Consider the following 23,328-nt stretch of genomic DNA (forward strand, 5'->3'; position numbering starts at 1 on the left):
TAGTACCTTCCGAATGAGCAGAGTTCGTGATTTGTCCCTTCAAGATTGTCTATATTACAGAGTGAGCAAACTTCTCCTCGCAAAAAAGTGGCAATTCTGGTTACTGGTGGGCAAGGTCCTATAATTTGATAATGGTGATAGCACAATATCGGTGATTTGACAAACCACGAAATATAATATAAAATATTATTAAATATATAGTAAGCAGTTAAAACTAACTCACCAAAATTAAGAGACGAGATTCTGGTGGTTTAACAGAAAGGAGTGCACTTTTGTCTTTTCCAATAGGATTCTGCTATAGCACATACAGCCTATTATTTTGTGGATAATCTTCATAGTGTTCAAGGATAGATTTATTTGTAAGAAAGTGTGGCCCCCTCGATCCCTCAACTTAACCTTCTGTGACTTTTATCTCTGGAAAACTTTAAAAACTAGAATATAAAAATAATCCACATACTGTGGAAGAACTAAAAATAGCATCCGGAAGAAATACTGTCTCCATTTCTCAAAGTCATATGTCAATTTTTAAGCAGGTCCAGAAATGTTTGGATCAAGAAAGCAGACATTTTCACAATCTCCTTTGTCTTGTTCTAAGTAGTTCGGCATAATTATTCCATGTTTAATCCCCCCCCCCCCCCAAAAAAACTATGCAAGGACTTTTCTTGCCAATTTTGAAATTGAAATGTCTTTGGCCAGGAAGGACCACTGTGTTCCCATTCTTTTGATTGTTGTTTTGTCTCTGGATCATAATGACGGATTCATGTTTTGTCCATAGTTCCAATATTATCCAAAAAGGTAAAATAATCCTTTACAAAACGACGGTAAACTGACTTGAAAATTGTCACCAAGTCATTTCTGATCAGCATTCTGATATTTAGGGATCCATTTAGCAGGTAATTTTCTCATACCCGAATCATGATGTATGATGTGAAACACACGTTTATAGGAAATTTTCAATCTCTGAAATACATTTGAGCCCAATTCGTCGATTCTCCAAAATCATGTCATATATAGCATCAATATTTTCTGGAGTGGTCAATACTACTGAGTATCTTAGGTTTTGAGGTATCGCGATGATGATGATGGAGAAAGTGACTTGGCTTTGAATTAAACAACAGTGCAGTGATTAATTCACAAAGTACCAACCTGTTGCTACTACGTTTCTGTTGAGCCTGCACTATGATATTCTCTTCTTCTCTCTTTTTCAATACTTGGAAGTTATAGACAAGCTTCTCTTTGTTTATAAGACATTGTGTCTTCACTTGTTCCAATTCCTGTTGCAACACCTGAGCAATACAAAGTGTCAAGTAACAACAGAGACCTTGCATTTCAGAACACACATGAATTCTAAGAAGTGGCTCTTATTTAAATCGTTTTACAAAAGTTACAAAGTTAGTGTATAAAGTTTAGTGATTATTGTGTATTTAGGTAATGCCTACCAACAAATTCTCATTGTGTGAACGTGTGCATATGTGTAATGCGTACATGAAAGGCAAAAGGTTGTGTGTGAAAACAAGACGTAATAATTTGTGGGTTCACAAGCCCAGAACTAACACCCTGTCAGTTTTATTTATGGTGAACACTAAAAGGTAGGGTTTATGGGGAAAATTCTCATTCTATAGGTGACGTAAAAGACTATATCCAAGAAGAAATAGAGGCCATTAATGATGTGGACCTTCAGAGTTTGGTTCATTCGTTTATCAGAAGATGTCAGTTGTGTATGGCGGCAAATGAGGGTCATTTTCAGCAACGAATGTGAGCATTCTAAGTCCAAATTATTTAACATTTATTGTTAGTAGTGTTATGTATTGTGGAAGTGCCGGAGAAATGGTTAAGCACTCACTGAAAACCACACTAGCAGTGGGCTACGAGTCATCCACCGTTTTCTCACCTCACATCACAATAATGTCTCCGTATAAATACAGTGTAATATTCAATACTTGGTAAGTTGCCTGACCTGTATATCGGTTTCCAACTTGATTTTGACCTCTCTAAATTTCTCGTAGTGCTCTACAGCCACTCTGTATATTTCTTCTTCATGCTTATCAACAGCCTCGAACTTCTTATTCATATGTGTTACTTCCAGCTCTTCACGCTCTTTGTACAGAGCTTCCCATTTCTTATCATTTGCTTGCATCAGGTGCTCGTGTTCAAGTTCAATCACTTCCTGAAAATAAAACACAACTTAGTTTTGCATGTAGCATCATGGAAAAGATACAAGACAGCAATGAAGCAAAAAAAGAGAGAGTGAAAAAATGAAAGAATAGAAGAAACGGAAAAAAGAAACAATTTAGACGAGGAGAGAGATAAAGAAAGAAGAAACAAAAAATAGAGGACAGGAAGGCAGGGAAAAAAGAACTAAAAAATCAGACAGACAGACTAAAGATAGAAAATGTGCAACATTAGAAAGAGAAAACTACAGAAAAAAAGTGACAGGGGATTCATCGAACCTCTATAATTGCGTGAAACATTTATGCTGTTTGGGATTTGAAATAAAATTTTGACATTTCTTTTCATTTCTGTCTTTATACTCCCTACATTTAAATTTAACAAGGCAGAGTCTTCTCGTTAATTACTTCATAACTGTTTCCTCATACCATGAGGCCTAATCGCAAGACAACAATGCAATTGATATTCAAAACGATTCGGTACACATCAGTATAGGCTTGCCAACTCTCCTGTATTTTCTAGGATCTCACGTATTTACCCCTAACTTTTAACAGTCTCCCGGCTCCCGTATTTTTTTTCGCTTTGAGCATTTTTCTCCCATATTTTTGCATAATGTAAATATCATTGGTCTAAACATTTGATTTTGTCGTGCATGATGATGATTTATATGATGAATTAATTTTGTTGTTCAAAAGATGCAATAAAACGTGTAGTCTTTGTAGAAGGTTATGCTTGCCAGAAATGGATTTTAGTGCTCACCCATTTAAAATCAAACCACGTCAATGTTATAAAGTTGGAAAAACTAGCGAGTTTTGTTCTAAGCATACCAAGTACTAATGCTCATACAAAACGGATGTTTCTTCTGATGAACAGTAATTGAACAAATGTTCGAAACAGGGGCATAACACATCTAATCGAATCAGAATTGCAAACTGCAGTCGACTTCAACTATTATGCGAGACAAAATCTATCTCAAAATAGTCTAATTTAAGCCTAGCTGCCAAAGTATAAAGTTTTTTTAGCAACCGGAATGATTTGTCAATTTTTTATGTGAAATTTTATTGAATCCTTAGTCTCCCGTATTTTCTTCAAAAAAAGTTGGCAACCCTACATCAGTATGACGTCAATGAATTGTTTGAAAATGTAATGAATAATAATGTCTTTATAGAGAAGTGGATTCATTTGGAAATTTTTACCATAGTTAAGTACTTTAGAATTAGACTATGTTAAGTTACGGTAACTATTTCTGTCTTTATACTTTCCATATTTTTTAATCACTCCCATTTACACAAATGGGTTTTCTTTTATTAAATTGAGTATTTCGTTATGCTTCTATATTTACTGCAAGTTATATATTTCTTGAATGTCAAGCACATAAATGTTTCACATTAAAATATAATTTTGCTTTCGATTTTGAAGATGATGCAATGTTCTTAATGTATCCAGCTATTTGCTGAGAACATAAAGTCCACTATAGTCTATTCAGTTCTTGTTTTTCATGAGAACTGAGGGTATTTTGATCGGTGTTCATTATAGATGCCTGTTGCTAGTAGCCAGGGTTGGGGTGTAGTCAATATATACTGCAACTGATACTGATGATTTTAATTTCATTCTTTTGTGGTTTATGGATGGATAATATAGAAGAATGTGTTTCAGATCTTCATCATGATTATTACACCACAGACAAGTAAAGTATCAGGAAGGTGAAATCGGTGTAGGTACAATTGTGTGACAATGTGACATGTTCTGGCTCTTGTTAGAAATGTTTGAACATGTCTGAGCAAGTTTTTGTACATTTCCAGGTCATTTGGTTTCTTTTGTACGGACTGTAAAATTTTTCCTTTTTAAGGGTGAAGGAAAGGGATAAATAATACCATTTTAACTAGATTCTGTAAGAACGTATATTTTTTATAATTATTTTCACCTCAATAAGCTTGAGTTCCTCTTTATAACCTCTTCTCATCACTTTGACTTGATTGTCAATCCTTTCAGCCAGCAACCATAGGTCTTCTTTCTGCTTCTTTTGATCTTCATCGAAGAGCTCATCTGCTAGCTTGAGTTCTAGCTTCAGCTCCTTGATCAGTTGATCCTTCTGAGCGATTAGTTCTGCACATTTCTCTGTAAATGCAAGAAAAGGAATATACAGGGACAACTTTGCACTGAATGTTTACTTATTTTCCATAAAAGAGATATTCTTTCAACCGATATTTTTTAAGATTTATTTGGAAAGAAAAATTTGCTAGAAAATTAAATATAACATTTCAAAGTTAATATGAATTTTATTTTCTTTAGATTTTAACATTTACTGTCATTTTGTTTTATATAAATTATATTTTTATAGGTATACTGGTACATTATATACAGGCCTATTGGAATATATTTTATTTGTCATCACATAATGTGGTACGACATTAAAGTGTGCTGGCCATCTCGTAAAGGCTATAATTAGTAAGGATTTTATAATTATGTCACCATCAGTTTAAATACTGATGCCCTTTGGCATATAAGACAATTTCACACACCTTTCTGCTCTTCTATGTCGTGGTACAAGCTCAGGGGATCATTTGATTTCAAAATAACTTCCCACTTAGAATTGACTTCATTGAACTTATCCATACTTTCAGTTGCCTGATCTTCCAGTCTCTGTAAACGCTTTTCTCTAGCAGCACGTTCATTTTCTCTTCGTTTCACTTCTCGAGTATCATTTGCTATGCGAACATTTGTTACCTGAGTAAAAACAATAGTGATTAATGGAGTTATTTTATTACTTTCCACAGTTTTTCAAATTAGGGCACAAATGGTATGCAGTTTGAAATATATTTTCTTAATCAGTATAAAAATGTGTTTTGTAATAGAACTTCAGTTATACATCTCGCCAAAAAATTATAATCTTGTAAAATTTTGACTTGTTCCACATCTTAAAGCTTCATTGCTAATGTAAGATCTATGGAATACAATAAATGAAATGAAAATTAAAAAAAAAAAAAACTTCAAAATGTAGTACTGTTATGAATAGCTCATTATTAACATCTTTAATGATGTTGTTTCGAACTTAGCAGTTATTTATACAAATAAAAAATGTTAATATAACCATGCATTATGAACAGAATATAGAAAATAATAACATTTTTCTCAATAACAGTGTAATCTATCTGAATAAATTTCATACAATTATAGTGGCTGTCTTGAGTAAAGAGGAGATTTTTTCTGACTTCGTCACAGCCTTGACGGTGGAGAGCTTTGTGCCATTACACAGTTAAGCTATTGCCGTTTTTTATAGGAACAAAAATCTACACTCAGTTACCTTACTTTAAGGCAGCTCGAAATGCTGCCCTCTACTAAGATGCATGCCTCACATCATAAAAATGTTGGGAGCAATATGGCGAATTAATAATTTCTGTACGAATATTGTTTTAAAATGCCCAATGTATAATATGCAAGAAGAATGTAGTGTGCAAAAAAATAATTTTAACATATGTAAATTTGCAGTCTATGTACTGTCCATGTTTGGTACTACATATGCTTGTGAAAAGTTCTCCTCTACAATGAAATGTATGAAGCCAAGACTGAGAGCAAACATAAAGGATACGAAATTAAAAGCTGTTTTGTGGCTTGTAGCATTAAAATATCTTAATCCGGATATTATGAAAATAAATTAAGAAACAAAGAAAGCCCATTCTTCCATAAAATAAGTTCTGAAGATACACAGACCTTGTTCTTACATTGTACTGTTCAAAGAGAGAAAAAAGAACTGTTTTGTAATAGAGTACTTATGTTTGAAGTATCCATGACATTAGAAGTCAGTATGACACTTCCTGAAATCAAAACGAATAGAAAAAATTTCACGAATTATTTTAATTAAACAAATGTTTTTTTAATCCTACTGTTTCAGTATATTTCGACTTAAACAGTGTGCAAACCATATTAAATATCTATTTATTGTGAACGAATAAGAATTATTGGTCTTGTTACATGCTGTTGGTAGTAAACTATAAGATCTATAGTTTATTAATTTCGTTTGCTAGAAAGATTCAATTAATTTTCCTTAAGTAACATGCTTTAGGTAGTGTATATTTTTCGAAATAAAATAAATGCCATGTACATGTAAACACAGGTTTATTTTTACTACTATGATACTGCAAATAAATCATTTCAGACACAATTTGTTTATTCATTGAGATTCTTTCAATAATAAAGTTATTCCTAAATCCTGACATGGATGGTACTGGTACACTATTGCAATTGCTCAAACCTTGCTCAGTACACTCATTCTTCCATAATCCTTGGTATGAGATACGTAAACAATCCTTACAGATAGCACGCTTCACAAGGTCGCTCAGGCATGAGAAAGTCTTTGCCACTGCTGGCATAAGCTAACAGAGTGCCAGCAGCAGTACTGCTTTGACACATGTTACATAAATTAAAGACAGAGACAGTAGATGTGTAAGTTACAGAATAAAGACACAAAATGTCAATCACTGTGGTGGGTGGCGCAAGTGACCTGTTTCATCATCAGTTTTTCCAAGTTGGTGATTTTGTCACCAGATCTGGTGTTTTTGGGAAGTCATTTTGTACTAAAAGTGTCATTTAGCGACATGCCGAAATTCTGATGATTTTAAAGTAAGTCTGGATATAAATATTGTGTGCGAAAGAAAGAAAGTAATATGTGATGCAACAGCGAGTATTCGCAACGATTTAACTAGGTGACATAGCTCACTATCATTGGCTAGTCGACATAGACCAGCTTGAACTAGCTCCACTTACATGATTTCTAAGTCTGAAAGTACATTCCCTGTGGAAAGGGTTGAATTGGAACGGAATTCTATTCCATTCCATCATTGGCTAGTCGACATAGACCAGCTTGAACTAGCTCTACTTACATGATTTCTAAGTATGAAAGTACATTCCCTATGGGAGGGGTACACAAATGGCGAAATAAATAGACGAACAATCTCACTGCGGGTCACCTGAATGATGAGGAAGAAAAAGAAGAGAAGAAAAATAAGAAGAGGATCTCATTAAAAGAACCATCCATTTTTCCACGTAGAGCATTCTTATGATTGGAGAATTGTACTCAGTGGCGGTTCCTCGGGGGAGGGAAGGGAGGAACGTCCTCCTCACATTTTTCTTCTTTTAAAAGTAAATACCAAATGAAATATATGCTTTGAAATTCGAGGAAGATCCGATAATTTTTAAGTTCACAGCTATAAGAAAACCTCAGTTGATCGAGTTTTTAACGACACACACTCATGTGCTACTAGAAAACTGTGAGAAGGATGCGAGATTGTTCGTGTGGAGGAATGTCAATCCATTCCTCCTTTACTGCAGTTAACACACATAGACAACAGCGTGCTAGCGGCCAGAGAAAGAAGCAGAGTTTTAAAGCAAGTAAATAAACGGATAGGGAGGAGATCCTCCTCTGAATCGGCGCATGGGCGGGAAATAGAAACCGACTGGTCTTGTAGCAAGCTCGCTACCGCTGCCATCTAACGATGCTGCATTCAACCAGATTATAACATCTAGGAGGAGACACAATAAAAACAGCTTTAACGCAAAGCTATAAAAGACACCATATAATTTTTTTTTAATTATATATCAAAATATATTATTCCTTGCACTTTATAAAAGCTACTATTCATGGTTTGAAACTTTCGAGGATATCTGAAAGTTGAAGTTGGATTTACATAAAACAAAGAGGAAGTAGTGCTACATTAGTATCGCAGACTTTTTGGCCCCTGAAATTCACTTCCATTCATTGTCTACTAGACAGGACAACAGCCAAGTTGTCAGTTTTGCACAAATATCTTTGAAATTGAAAGTATTGCAAACTACATTATTTTTAACATTAAAAAAAATTAATCGGCCACCTGCAGCTTTGAGCAATAATGGTAGTATGACTTTACAAGAACTGACATTCTTCAAAAGCATGTGATACTGAACTTGTAAAATGTACATGTGGCAACACAGACCACGTGGGTGGGTGCAGTTTTCTTGCTTTCCTAACAGATTATTTCTCATTCTCATTTCCGTAAAATGGTTCTGGTTACGTGTTAGTAGCTGGTCTCTTCCAACACGTGTGATGCTGTGGTGATGCTGTGGTGTGCTTCGAGGTTGTGAATTTCCTTGTAATTGTTAATTTGTGCAATTATTCAACAATGAATGGAAGTGAAAAGACATTATATTTTGGACAATTTAGGAAACTCAGTTTAAAAAAACAGATTATTGCTATACATGTATGCATGTAGGCTGATTTGTAGCATGTTTCTCTCAAGAAGGTGTCATTTTGCGCTGTTAACTTCTTTCCTCCTCTTAAGAAATATGCAGGAGCCGCCACTATTGTACTGCAATATGAATTTCTTCTCTCTCACCAACTCCTTCCCTTCCAGCAGTAGTCTCTCCAACTGAGCTTCACTGGCCTCCAACTGTTTGTCTACAGCCTCAGGATCCTGCTCCTTGCGCTCAGGAGTTTGCTGCCTGAAAACATAATTGTACCTATACTTATATATCTTATTTTATTACTAATTCTGAACTTAATCCTCTCCTACTTGTTACAGTAAAACTCCATTTTAACATTTCCGTTTTTAAGGAATAATCTGTTACGTCCCAGCCAAATTATCGTTAGAATAATGTAATAATCAATAGTACCAGCATATTCAATAGCACATCTCAATCAACAATAATGCGGCACCATGTGGAGGCATTATTTTTTTATCGTTCTTTATGTCTTACTTTGCACTGCTTTCACAGAGTGATGGCTTTGCTTGTTTTGTTTTCGCAAGTTGTGTGAATCCTGTTTTCAAGTTTTTTTTTTGTTAGTTTATGCTGTTTATGCATCATTATAATGGAGACTAAATGGAAGAAATTAACTATCAGACAGGGAGTGAAAATAATAAGGAGGCTATTCCTCTAATAACACTTTCGCATATGGCAAAAAAGCATGATTTGCCAATACTTTACTACGGGGGAATAATAAAAGAGAAAAAAGAAATTTTCAATGATGAGTTTCAGTGTGATTCGGGTTCAACCAAATGGAAGAACATTCGTACCTCAACCATTTCAAGAGTTAGAAAATATTATAGTGAAATGTACTGTAAATAATAGTTGTAGACCTAATTAAGTAATTTTAATGTTTGGTATAGCCTATAACACACATGTTTAGTATGTACTAGTTATTTTAGCCCTTCTCCTCCCATTTTGTGTAAACCCCCTTTTAAAGAAAACCCCTATTGAAGGAAAAATAAGTAATTCCTCTGAGATTCCTTAAAAAGGGGTTTACTGCAGTAAGAATAGCAATAATGGTGGTGGTTGTTACAGTGATATTACCAATAGCTATCGTAACAACAGCAGTGTTGTTCATTGCTAGAATTTGCAGTCCCAGCAGTTGGAGAAATGTACAGGTGTAACAGCCATTCTTCTGAGTGTGACTATTGGAAGTGTAATTTTTATGGTCCATCATTCAGATGTGTGTTGTAACCATAGAAAATATTAGTTTAACAGCTCAGTGATTTTCATTTTTGTACAATTAGTAGCATCACTGGTAAGTAAAATGTTTTGATGACTAGCAGTAGTAGGTATGTTTCGTGGAGAGAGGATTTTGGATATTTGCACCCTCCCACAGGTGTAGACTTCCAATGTTACAGAGCTGCATATCAGCTCTAGCACCATGGAAGGCACTGAAAAAGAGAATGAAATCTATCCATTGGATCATTTGAGACATTGACATGGGAAAGGTTGTAAGTTAGAAAAAAATAGATTTTTCGCTTTGTCATGAAAAAAATAGTAAGTGCTAGTGCCAACAGCATGGAAACAGTGGTAGGTCAGTAAATTTACTCGATTTGTTCCAATGCTCGATGTTAGAGACAAGTGTGTCAAGTCCATGGGGTATGGCTTAGGGAAGATAGTAAGTCACCATTTGCCGACATGTCTGACCTGTTCCACTGTGCAACAGTAAACAGCGTGCTTTACTGCTATTGTCTGTCTGAAAGGTGATTCAGGTGTCCTGAATGCCTCTGAAATCTATTCCATGCAGAATGGTAAGTCTTCATTTTTGTTAAATCTTTATCTCAACAAAATATGAAATTCAAAGTCATTCTTCCTTTTTGTACATATATACTACATTTATTTCGTTATTTTCTTTGTGTAGGCTACTTGTAAATGCCAATATAAGTTACGTGTAATCACGATGATGCCTGATGAGTTTAGTCACTTTGCCAAGGAATGTGATAGATTTCTTAATACTGTGCCTATCAAAATTAGCACTCTCTTCTGAGTAAGGATTTCATGCGCTGACTTCCCATTAATAAAGACAAGGCAGTCATTCCAGGGGGGATGAACCACGGAAAGAGTTCAACATCTTCAAAAGAGGACAGTCTTTCCAGGTCATTGCAAATATGTACCAGTACTCATTACAACCTCTTACAAAGAGGCCGGTCTTAAATAAGCAGGACCTATTAACCATGCTGGATTTTCTGGACAAGAAGAACCATGAGTTTTATCGGAAAATTTGCTCTTGAAAAATAAGAAGTGGCATAAGTTAAATTGTTTTTGTTAAACTCATAAACTAATTTCATTTGATTTTTAATTACTTTTGTACAAGCAGAATAAAGTGTTGTTAGATAAAATCTGCTTGCTGGTGTTCTTTCAACAGAAATACAGCTTTTTTTGTAATCAGATAAGTTTCCTGATGTTCCCTAAACAATAATATACTTTTTTGTGATAAAATATACTTTCTGGTGTTCTCAAAACTATTTTTCGCCTCATCTGTACAATTTCATTTTTATGACTTACAACCTTTCCCATGTCAGCGCCTCATTTATTCTTCAGATGCGTTGGATGTCTCAACATCCATGACACAGTGCAAATACCAAAACCTTTGCACCACATTAATCACTGTGAAAATTTCAAATCATACATATTATAATAATATTACGAATCTTTTCACTCATAACAACAGTGAAGTGGGTAAGTTCATAGTGTCACCATTCCAAATTGTTTTAAGGGCCACAGATGCAAATTAAAGGCAATAGTAGAAGCAATAATCAGAGAATGTTTTGTTTCAAGTGGTCACTAGTGAGAGGGACAATTGTCCATTCCCAAGTTTCCAAAGGATGAAATATTGAAGAGAACTTGGATACAGAATATAAGGTGTGAAAGCTCAGCTCATTATAGGCTACTGTCCATATACTCTCACCATCAGCTTCAACTTCATAAACTGAGAATATAGCCTTTAAAAAAATACATAAAAAAATAAGGGTAGTTCTGAAGGAACGTTGCAGTGGCTGGTTCCTGTCGCCTACTGCTTATAATATGCGCATTCGACATCTAGTAAAGAGCTTAGCTGCACCAGTCTTGCAGATTTTCAGACTTGCCGTTTTTTTTCCGCTAACTTAACTTCACTGGAAATACCCATTACTTGTTTTTGTATGTGTAATTGGTTTTAATGCTCGTCAGTGAGGGTTTGGGAGCGACAGCATACAAGCGGGGTGTGTGGGAGAGCTCCCCCCCCCCAACAAACACACAATTACATTCCGAATTGGAGATAGTCCTACTACAAATTAATGTACTTGCCTCGTCTTTACAATTTCAACCAATTAAATATAAGAATTTTGTAGGATAAAAACAAATTTCCATAGCAGACATTGTATGAATTGCCGCCATCCATTGATGCGTATTTATAAACAACAGTTAATTAAAGTGAAATATTTTAAAGTAAGTCTGCCAAATCTCTTCATAACTCAGTGGTAAAACGTCTGACTGCAAACCAAAAGATTGTTACATCGAATCCCGGCGACTGCACGAGATAATTTAAAATTAAATGTAAGATGATAAGTCAGAAGTAATACAAGCAAGATAAATAATAAATAAAAAAATAAGAAAAGAGAAGAGAGAGAGAGGGAAGGGAAACGGAGCAAAGAGAGACATATAAAAGACAAATAACGAAAAAAAAGTTTTGATAACTTGTTAAGTCGAGTTAATGAAAAAAATGACATATGTAAACATAGGCCTCTCCTACCCAATTACGTGTTGGCCAACGTTTTTTACCCAATCACTAAAATATCTTATGACTTAGTTAATTTGAAGTAAACTTTAGGCAAAAGGGTACGCCGGCAAAAGACTGTTCCGCTATTTACAGAGAAACCCCTTTATGTTTTGTACTAATTATGCTGATATCCCACCTTACCATTTTACATGATGATTTTGTTCATTAGAATTCGGAGAAGTTGTTTGAGGTTCTATTATTCGCGATTTATCCTCGTCTGTATTTTCTTCCATTTTTTATCTATTACAATATTTCTTTATATGTTTTAAAGCGAATTTCATTCAGGAAATTCACGAAGTACGCGACTAGAAATGAAGCATTGAAATGTTGAATTTGTATATGTACGCGTCAGCCGTCAACAGACGACGGAAGAGCAGCAATTGTTTTGCCCGATATGCATACCCATAAGCCTTTGCGTTTCCTTCATAGTGGACAGGATGGCCGTAAGTGTTGTTGTTAATGTGTAATATAAGAATATCTATTATCATCTTCTCTATTTCTCTATATTAGTGCCCTGTACTGACATATTTTGCTTAGTTACTGTAGTGTGTGTTATTAATAGAAGTTTGTTGTATTATTTGATATGGTAGTGGAAGTTGATTTAGAATAACGTAACCTAACATTCAGACGTGTCTGAACATGTTGCGAATGTATTGAATAAAGGAAGTGGAGTATTGAAATATATGAGTATATAATTTGTTTAATACATTTTCAGGACAAAAAGGTTGACTCGGCAAAGTCGAAAAAGCTCCGTAAGGAGCCAAAGGACAAAGCTAAAAATCAAATGCGTGAGGTTCGCATTCGCAAGTTGTGTCTAAATATTTGTGTTGGTGAATCTGGTGATAGATTGACACGTGCAGCAAAGGTGAGTTACGACATGTTCTGTCTCTTAACTGAACGCACATAAATCGGTACCAAGTGAGACCAGAATTATTTATGGTGTTACTTAGTCAAAATGTGCGAGAATATATCCTACCTAACCTTCTCTGTACTGTTTATCGGCATGGAGCAAACGGGAAGGAACATTGAAACTGTTTTATTAGCATATTTCTTACCCAATTATTGTATATTTATTTTGAAAGTGTTTTATTAACATATTTCTTACTCCATTATTGCATATTAACTAATGCTCACTCTTGTATGCCCCTTTTAGGTGTTGGAGTCACTTACAGGACAGCAGCCTGTATTCTCTAAGGCAAGGTATACTGTACGATCGTTTGGTATCCGTCGTAATGAAAAGATTGCCGTACACTGTACTGTACGAGGTGCCAAAGCAGAAGAAATTCTGGAACGAGGACTTAAGGTTATTAAATTGATTTACTAACGTTTCTGGGTATTCTGATTTTTTGATTACATGATATATTTTGTTTACACAAACTTTTACTTTTAATTAGGTCCGAGAATATGAGTTGAGAAAAGATAATTTCTCAGATACTGGTAACTTCGGATTTGGGATCCAGGAACATATCGACTTGGGTATCAAGTATGATCCGAGTGTTGGAATTTATGGTCTGGATTTCTATGTTGTACTGGGTCGGCCAGGTAAGAATGTAAAACAGCACAGTACAGCTGTCAAGAGAAAAAGTGATTGCTCTCTAGATGCTAAGTTCCCTTCGGGTATCTTCGCTACAATTCGGAGGCAGGCGATGTTACATGTTGTTGGGCCACATGGCCTGATATCTACAGTTATAATTGAAGTGGTCTACATGTTACTATTGTAGCGTAGTGGTAGTGTTCCGAGCTGGTGTTCATGCGTTCGACACACAACCTAGTGTTTTTATTTTTTTATTTTTTGTTTTTGAGAGAGAAAAAAATATTGCTCCTGTCTCTTTTATGACTATTTTAGTAGTCGAATGGGCATAGAATCTACTAGTCTTTCCAAATAGCTACTGTTCTCAGTCACAGCATCCCAGGCATCTTGGACGACCTTCCACAAATCATCAGGACGTCTTGGAGGAGGATTGGACCAATTTTTCCGCATATGCTTTACTTGTGCCTCCTTAGCTCAGTTTGAAGAATGTCGGAATTTAGATGTCAACATCTCGGTTTCAAATCTTCGTCACTCTTTTCACATTAAATTTGTATTATTTATATCGCTAAAGAACGATAACAGAATATAAATGATAACTTGAATATTATTTATATCTCTAGAGAACGATAATAGAATATAAATTATTACCTTAATATTATTTGTATTGCTAAAGAATCCACACCTGTATAGTAACGGTTAGCGCCTCTGACTGCAAAACCAGATGGCCCGGGTTCGGATAAACTCCAGAACACGGATTGCACCCTTTCCCTCTTACTTCAAAATTCCAACCTTGTGCACACAAAATAAATTATTGGCACTGAAAAGTGCCTTTTCGTAAATATAATGATGCGCATTCGACAAACGCAGACAAATCTGCCCTTTTTAGTATTTTAAGACATAATTTGGTAGGTGCAATCCATGTTCTAAAATTTTCCCACTAACACACTACTGCTGCTCCACAAGACGCAGATATCAAATGACTCCTGCTTAAACATCATAGTTCTGAAACTGTATGATTCTACAAGTGCATGCATCGTGTAACATCACTGTGATCCGAAGTGGACTTCAGCTGTTCACAAGTGTGGTCACTTTTTTTTTTTTTGACAGCTGTATGTTATACATTACAAATATTTTTTTCGTAGTATAATACTGGCTGGCACAAAAAGCCAATTTTAGAAACATATATTTTACATTTCTGAGAGTTTTCACGAACATCTATTATTGTATAATTTAAAATTTAAGTTTTTGAACCCCATTTATGTAAAGAAAAAACTAGGCCTAATCTTTTAAAAACTATTTGGTCGAATTTTGAAAAATGATAGAATGGAAGTGAAATAACCTTGCAGATTAAAAGGGACGTTAGGGTACACGTAAATGAATAGAAAAGCTGATCTCTTACGCAGAGGGCCCGGGTTCGATTTCCGGTCGGGTTGAATTTCCTGGTTGAGGTTTTTCAGGGTTTTTCCTCAACCGTAAGGCAAATGCCTTATGTTGAGTTTTTTGTGGCAGTCAGTGAATTTCACATTTACCTTTACCTTGCTTTTTCTGACAGTGAATGTCAGACTTCAATGCCAGCATATTATAAAATTTAGAAAAAATACTTTCAGCATTAATGACTTATGCATTCTTGTTCAAGTATGACCATTACTATATATAGAGGTTTTACTTAGTAAAGAGTGCTAGAACATATCACCTTAATTGCAACCCATGTTCACGATTTTACTGAACATGTTACTGAAGGGGTGGAACAGAATAACTTCTAAGCTTGTGATGTGATTCTTCAGTTGTGTTATGCCTTGGAGGTAGTGTCCATTCAAGTCGTGTGAATATTTCAGGTTTCAATGTCGCACACAGGAGAAGAAAAACTGGTATGGTTGGTTTCCAACATCGCTTAACCAAGGAGGATGCAATTAAGTGGTTTCAGCAGAAGGTATTATTAAAACTTTTCAGCTGTAATGAGATGCATTATTGATTATATTCCGAGTTCATATGAAATTAAACTTGCTATACATCGACTAACTTCGATAATGTTGTGTGTATTCGTTGATTGAACTAGTCTGAAATTTAAACATACACGTAAAATGGTACTAAAATTGCACAGATTTAATACTGTTCGGTTCTACATAATCTTAAGCAACTCAGAAAATTGAACAGTAACTAAGGGAGATACCATAAAATAATTTCTGTACTTGGAAATGAAAATGTTCAGCAGGAAGTAAGTCTTAATTTTTTTCTTGTTTAATGCGAATCCATTAATCATTTACATTCACAATTACAGGAAAAAAAAATTATTTTCAGTCACAGAAAATGTATCTCATAGAAAAGAATTTTTTGTCACTTGTGAACAATTCAGAAATAGGATATGTGAACTTTTTTCTTCAAAATGCTGAACTGTTTTAAGTACAGTAGAGTCTCGTTAATTCGGACCAAGACCTATTCGGATTACAAGATTTTCGGATTAACCTAAATATTTCCTATAATGCAATGCATGCTATTCACGAGCTTTGAGAGATGGTAGTGGGAGTACTCTGTTGCTACTTTTAGAACCACAACCAACAGGTTCACTTCATTACAACAACAGAAAATTACTGATTTTATGAGCATGACAGATGTGTAAATTATGTACAGAAAACACTAATTGTTGTAAGTACCCTTGAATGTGCTATTTTCATAATTTTTTAAAGTAAAAGAAATTGAGTGAATTTATACATTTTTTCTTCTCGCTACTTTGTACTATTACAATAAATTTAGTTTCTTCTTAAAATAATTTTGTTCAGATTACAGCTTGTCCAAGTCAAGTCTGCGAGTGGGGATATCGGGATGGAATGTAGAGGCAAAACACAGTTGCCACATAGGTCACTTGACGCTCAGATTTCAATGTGTGCACATCGTTTAAAATACACTATGGAGCGCACGCATTTTTTGTCATTGTCTTCAGATAAAGGCAACAGTTACGCTGTCTCCCAGCCTCCCCCCCCCCCCCTCATGCAACTTACTCTCCTACGCCCATGCTTGCCAATCAGAACGCCAAACCTCACTGTCAGGCAGAAGTAGAAGTACAGTCTATTTCAAAGCATCTTAAATTGTTACCGTTCTATGAACTGAAGCGCAGTAGGAAAACTTTGCTGTCATATGAGACTATACTGGTCTCCTCTCGTTACCGCCTCCTTTCACTACAGAACTGTCTCCAACTTCCCCTCTCGGCTTGCAGACTTAACTTGGTCGAGCTATAACCAGATTTTCGGATTAACGAGACTACTGTAATATGGCTGAATAGTAATACAAACTCTCAAATCATATTGTGTAAGTACATATTACACCCCCAAGTTAAATTTGCGTCCCGTGAATGCAAGCAAGGAGGTGCTAATACCTCGTTAGTATGCAACCTACTGTTTCATCTGTGAGTGAGGTCATGTTACAAGAGATAATGCAAGGAGTGAGATAATATATATAATGTAAGAAATACGGTGCATAATATTAACACTTTCACAGTATTTATATGGGTACAACACTTTCAGCACCTCCTATGCACTTGTATTCACCACTATCTCATACAGCTTGCTTGCATGAACAGTAAACACCTCTTTATCAGCTCAGTATTTACTCATAGGTCACAAAGACCAGAGGAAGAGGGAATGATGATTTAAATTCTTTTCTGACGCAGATTTAACTTTGGTGTGTAGTAGTTATTTTGTACAGTATGAAATGAGAATGAACATTTAAATTGAATTTTTATTGCACACAATTCGGTACCAAGTAATACCTTTGAACTTCTTGAGGTATTACTTAGTCAACGTGTGCTATATCAAACCTTCTTTTGCAACTCACTCCTACAACAAAGTACTAGGAGTGTTACTTACAGAGAAGAATATTTACATTTGTATTTAATGCCTTATACATGTGTGTATGTATTCTTTCCTCTGCCCTCCTTTCTCCTAACTCCCTCTCGTCATAGACAGGGAGGAGAAAGTTTCCCCCCAGAAATTATTTAAATGTTTGATTGGGTAATGTACATTTTTTATAATAATGACAGGCAATTTGGAACTATAGTAACATTCTTTTACTTTAGGAACTATAGTATTTATTAACAGCCAATACAATGAAATGTAATAACAAATGCCGGTATAAAAAGATATTCAATATTATGAAGTTACTTTCTGTTCCGTTCTTTTCCAAATATAATATAATGTTAAAATTTTCTCGATTTAACAAATTCCATTTTTACGAAAAAGTCAATATGAGAAATAATTTTGTTTCCTTACTGAAAAAAAAATCTACTTTTTTAACGAAGAGTATTTTAAATATACAGTACAATTCGTTAGCAAGGAGGGGCATTGCAATTGCATAGTGGCAACATGGTCATTAAATATTCTTTGCGTATGCCTTTCTTTCGGCTTTTTTTTTTCTCCCCCCCCCCCCCCAAATACAATGCAAGTTCAGCTTTTTATTTTATATAAGGATATTTTTCCAGATCTACATGCAAAATACACGGAATTTACAGCGTGAGTAGAGCTAAATGGACACACATGCATTTTTCCTGTATTATTAATGTTCTGTTCCTAAATAAACTGAATCCTTTGGATTTCTTAAGCAGGATGTTGGCATAGCAGTCAATATTAGTATGATAAATCAAGCAGAAATATGATCTATAATAAAATCTTCTAATTTGTAATGTTGTATTCTTTTCAGTATGATGGTGTCATTCTGCCTGGTAAGAAGAATTAAAATGGTTGAAAGTGAATACTGGATATTTATCTGGTTCATTATTAATAATAAAACTATTTGAAAGTAAAGTCTTTCTTTTTATTTATAGAACATTAAATCTCCTGAATTCCAGTATTACTGTATTTCCTCCCATAATTCGTATCCCCATATATTTTATGCACAAACATAAGTACGGAAGTAAGGTATGAGTTCTGCTTTTAGTGGGTACTTGGGACTTGACATCACGACTTGAAGTTGCATCAAGAGTGCATCAACCAATTATCAATTCTTTACAGACTATGATCTAGGCTTTTGAGTAGATGGTATGTACAGTACATTCATTATGATTACAATAAATTTAATTATTATTAAATCAAGATTACAAAACTGAAATAAAATATTGATACAACATACCATTCTAGAAAAATACCTAGATCAACCCCTCCACTAAAAATGGCATTTTTATGCAACCCAATTTTTCAGTATCCAGAAGAGTGCACAAATTACGCAAGGAAATGTGATTGTTTGTGCTTCAAAACATTTTCCAGCTGCAGTAATGAATTAAATTTCGTAAGTGTATTTAAAATTACTTCGAATTTTATGGAAGAAATGGGTGTAAAGGGATGGGAGTTGTCAAGTAATAGGACTAAATACATAGTTTGTCATTTTTTTTCATTAAAAAAGTGAAAACTGGATTATCTGGATCTGAATGAAGAATACTAATGACAGTGGTTACCAATCTGTGGTCCGCGAAACTTTTTCTGATTTTTATAAGCTTGCTGGAATATTATTTTATGTCAGACTTTTTGAGACACAGAGTTTAACTTGGCTTGCAAGTCTTTTGTATCTACCCTATATTGTTAGTTTTTTAATTACAATTTTCAAAGTTCAACTTCAACTGCGCTCAGCACTCAGGATAACAGTGAAGCAAAGATAAAGAAATTAAACTTGTCATCTCACTCATTTATTAATCGAGAATTTGATTCATTTATCACCCAGTGAATTTCTAGCAATACATGATGATGAACTTTTGTCCGATCTCTTTGGAAGTGTAAGAAAAAAAAAAGTCTTCAGCAATAGGCATTAAAATTAAGGAAATATACTTTTCTGCAATGAAAAAAAAAAAAAAATCCTGAAAACCCTTCATGACAAATAATATTTTCCCCCCCCTAAAAGTAGAGGAGAGGCTATTACAATTATCTTTCAATTATAGCTGTTTCCTGCAACATCTCTGTTGCAATCTGGGTTGCATTCACTATCAGAGACTGATATTTAGCGTGTCAGGACCACTCAACTCACTAACAGCAACGACTCAAATTGTTACATAACCGGATGATTTCAGAATATACAGCCTGCTCGCTTGGTCTTCATAAGACTAGGTCACTAAGTGAATGAGCAACTCTGTGTTTACTTGCACCTACGGATGCTCTGGCTTCTCTTTTCTTGATACTTTTTATGTATTGGCGAATCGGCTGGTACATATCGAAGTTTAGGCCTATTGGTCATATAAGGTAAAGCAGAGTAAGTCTGCGCATCTAGTGTATTGTCTGTGGAGTTTCTTGTACTGTAGATGAAAAATTGTTTAATGAATGACAGTATGTATTATACGGATTATAAATTCAGCAGATAGACTTTAGAAGAAGATAGTAAACGAAATTTAATTTTTTTTAGAAGGAGGCAAAAGCATACTCTTAGCCGCACAGGCAGGCAAGAGTAAGCATAAAGAGTTTGCAGTGATTAACTTATGAAACAAACATTTGAATTTATGCCAAAACAATTTGCTTTATATGAGAAGACTTTTGAGGCAGACATAGCCTAGTTCAGGTTTTTAATACACTTATAACTGAGTTATTTTACATTATTCCAGAGTACAGTGCCCACAACAGAAATATAAGAGTTAGTAATAAATTTAACTACAACTGTAGAAATGAGAAATAATAGACAATGATTACAAAAAAAGGACTCAAGAATAATAGTTTCATACAAATGCTCCAAATCCTTCGTAACAAACATAACTCTCACACTCTTACCTGCTCATTCTGTGTACTCTCTTAGCAGACATTGAGTCAGTTTAAGAATATGTTACTAAGGAACAGCATAGTACGGTCATAGGACATTAGTTCATGCCACTTCATTGCTACAAATAGGACTTAGTTTTAATATCAACATGTTCCTTCTGACTGACATAACTCTGTAGAAAGCTCAAAATTTTTTTTAATAAATTATATGTGATTTCAAATAAAACGTTTACACACCTTTCTAAATAGATATTCTTCTGTGGCTCGACCAACATATATCTCAACCTTGTCAGTAATCTATACTCAATGGAGTAATGTAAGCCACTTTTACAGTAGGCATACCAGTTATGAAAAATTCACGAGAGCACTCTTACCCGACTGCGCACACTTACCTTCCACTACCTTATATATATTTTATATTTACTTCAGTGATCAATAATAATAATAAACATAATTATAACGGTAAAAAAAAAAAGAGAGAACAGCAGTGTGATATTAGCTGTGATTCGGACATTAAACTAAATTTTTTTCACTCAGATATAACAACTTTTTGGATATATCTTTTTGAAAAGGGATTTTCTTCTTTAGTTCAAGTGAAAAGCAAGTGCAGAAATAGACTTGATAACACTCTGATTTACAACAAGTTAACTGCACTTGAACCCAACATACACCAGCTTATGCAGACGCGACAGGCCCATCCATCTAGTTCGGTGAATACAAAATATAACAAATTTTCAAGATGTGCTCAATTAGAGTAATATAGTATTTTTTTTATTAACATAACAATCATGCAATATTTACTTTTTCATCAGTGATTTAGAGAGTACTAATTTAACTTAAAGAGTCACGTGAAGTTTAATACCCTTCAATACTTAAAAAGTTTGAGAACCATTGCTATAGACAACTGAATGGGTGATCAAGTCATGGTCCTGGTCTTGCTTCGCTATGGCTCGGGTCTCTCTCAGGACTGCTCTATAGTAAACTAGATAAGCAAGGAACTTGCTGCACTCTACCCCCACCCAAGTACTGCCTTCCTATGCAGTGACTCATGCTTCTGTTGCATCCAAGCACAGGCGTGATTGATGCAAGAAATGTCGGTCTTTGCTACCCATATATTCTGATATTTCCGAAATGCAATGCAACAATCAATGACATTTGCATCAGCAAACTTGTGTGAGAGTACATTTCTGCTCTGGTCTTCTTGAAGAACAAATATAGAAATGAACTTGTGACTCAGAGTATCTACATTTGAGCCAGACTTCGCAAGGCAACATCAACCATCCCACCAATAACCTTATGGTAAGTCTAAAATTAGTTTCATTAGTCTAAAAGACTGGCTTAATTTTTCACAGCAAGGACATGATGTAATGTAAAATAACTTTTTATGCGTATTTATACAGTCATAAAAAATGTTATAAATTTTCAATCAAAGACACAACTATCTCGCAAATGTTTATTTGCTACATGAATATAAGGTATATAAACGTTTTCGCCTTGTGGGGCATCATCAGATATATTAAAATTATGTGATCTGAACTTAGATTAAATTAGATTTATAAAAAGCAAATACGAACAGTGTGTAATACATGGTGATAAAATTTGATGAGTTATATGTATACTAATTGTAACAAGAAATAAGATAAAATGATGAATTTCAATGTAGTGTAAATTCAAATATGATTAAAATTGGAATTGTGTGTACATATAACTCATGTTACATTATAATACATATTTATCAAATAATGTTATGCAAATTATGATCATGTTAAAATGAATAAATGGATAAAATCTTGGGTTATAGTTATTCAATGTTTAGAAAATGACACGTCTTGGAGAACTGTGTATCATACCGAAGTTTGCAGTAATCGATGTTGTAAGTTGATTGTGATGTGCATATAAATTATCATTCATATACTGTAAACATAAAAGTATGATTTATTTATACAAATTATGAGCATTATTTAGTGATCAAATGGGATAGAAGTCTATTTTGGTTTTGAAGATGTGAAAAGGTGTTAGGATTACTTACGAGTACTTTGCTTGATTGTAATCTAAATGTTGTCTAGTTTCGATGCAAATGGTGGTTATCCTTGATCCTTTAGATCTAAATAATGTATCTTTTATAATGCATATCGTTGTTGAATTACTGTGTTTAATTAAGATGTGTGTATATGGAAGAATTCTGTAAAAACAAGAAATGTTGCCATTAATATTTCGATCAATTTGAACTATTTTAAAAGAAAAGTGATATGAGAATAAATAATTAATTCTATGAAAGTGAATATGGGGTATTAGAATTTTGTAGGTGAAGTTCGTATAACTTTGTATTCATAACATCTTTTTTCTTGTGTAAAAATTTAATTTCGTTTTTGAAATTTTTGTTTTCCTGGCTGATTGGGTTTTGCTCTTAATTTTAATCTTTGCATAATTAGGTATTAATAATTTTTCTTTTAAACATTGTTGGTTGAACCAAATGTTTGCATTAGTGTTGTGTAATTTAATCTTTAAGTTCAGATAATGTTTGTATAGTGCTGTCTGATTGACATTGAGTAATTTGCAATTCATTTTATATTTCAGATGTGTCTAGTAATGTCATAAAATAATGTTATAAATTTTCAATCAAAGACACAACTATCTGCAAATGTTTATTTGCTACATTGAAATTCATCATTTTATCTTATTTCTTGTTACAATTAGTATACATATAACTCATGAAATTTTATCACCATGTATTACACACTGTTTGTATTTTCTTTTTATAAATCTAATTTAATCTAAGTTCAGATCACATAATTTTAATATATCTGATGATGCCCCACAAGGCGAAAACGTTTATATACCTTATATTCATGTATAACCTTTCCTCC

At 34.2% G+C, this 23,328-nt stretch overlaps 2 protein-coding genes across 4 annotated transcripts in view; one reads left to right on the forward strand and one right to left on the reverse strand.

Annotated features, from left to right (window-relative positions):
• LOC138716471 (dynein regulatory complex protein 1) overlaps positions 1-12,585 on the reverse strand; it is a 39,610-nt gene extending 27,025 nt beyond the window's left edge. The window contains exons 1-6 of one of the 2 annotated variants that reach the window (XM_069849589.1): positions 12,350-12,585; positions 8,538-8,643; positions 4,692-4,896; positions 4,094-4,287; positions 1,958-2,167; positions 1,147-1,286 (exon numbers count right to left, since the gene is read on the reverse strand). In XM_069849589.1, coding sequence (XP_069705690.1) covers positions 1,147-1,286; positions 1,958-2,167; positions 4,094-4,287; positions 4,692-4,896; positions 8,538-8,643; positions 12,350-12,441 — 947 coding nt within the window. In that variant the 5' untranslated portion in view covers positions 12,442-12,585. Of the gene's footprint in view, positions 1-1,146; positions 1,287-1,957; positions 2,168-4,093; positions 4,288-4,691; positions 4,897-8,537; positions 8,644-12,344 lie in introns of both variants that reach the window. The other variant, XM_069849590.1, reaches the window with a different exon arrangement.
• A 49-nt stretch (positions 12,586-12,634) lies between these two features.
• Positions 12,635-18,532, forward strand: RpL11 (ribosomal protein L11). 2 transcript variants are annotated; one of them, XM_069849603.1, is made up of 6 exons: positions 12,635-12,651; positions 12,924-13,073; positions 13,362-13,511; positions 13,603-13,750; positions 15,575-15,669; positions 18,429-18,532. In XM_069849603.1, exons 1-6 carry the CDS (start codon positions 12,646-12,648, stop codon positions 18,462-18,464), a joined length of 585 nt encoding a protein of 194 aa, XP_069705704.1. In that variant the 5' UTR covers positions 12,635-12,645; the 3' UTR covers positions 18,465-18,532. The 2 variants fall into 2 exon arrangements, with proteins under 2 accessions (XP_069705704.1, XP_069705703.1); XM_069849602.1 differs by lacking the exon at positions 12,635-12,651 and adding an exon at positions 12,777-12,794.
• Positions 18,533-23,328: the final 4,796 nt, after the last annotated feature.

Source organism: Periplaneta americana, chromosome 16 (assembly GCF_040183065.1).
Source record: "Periplaneta americana isolate PAMFEO1 chromosome 16, P.americana_PAMFEO1_priV1, whole genome shotgun sequence".
Classification (NCBI taxonomy): domain Eukaryota; kingdom Metazoa; phylum Arthropoda; class Insecta; order Blattodea; family Blattidae; genus Periplaneta; species Periplaneta americana.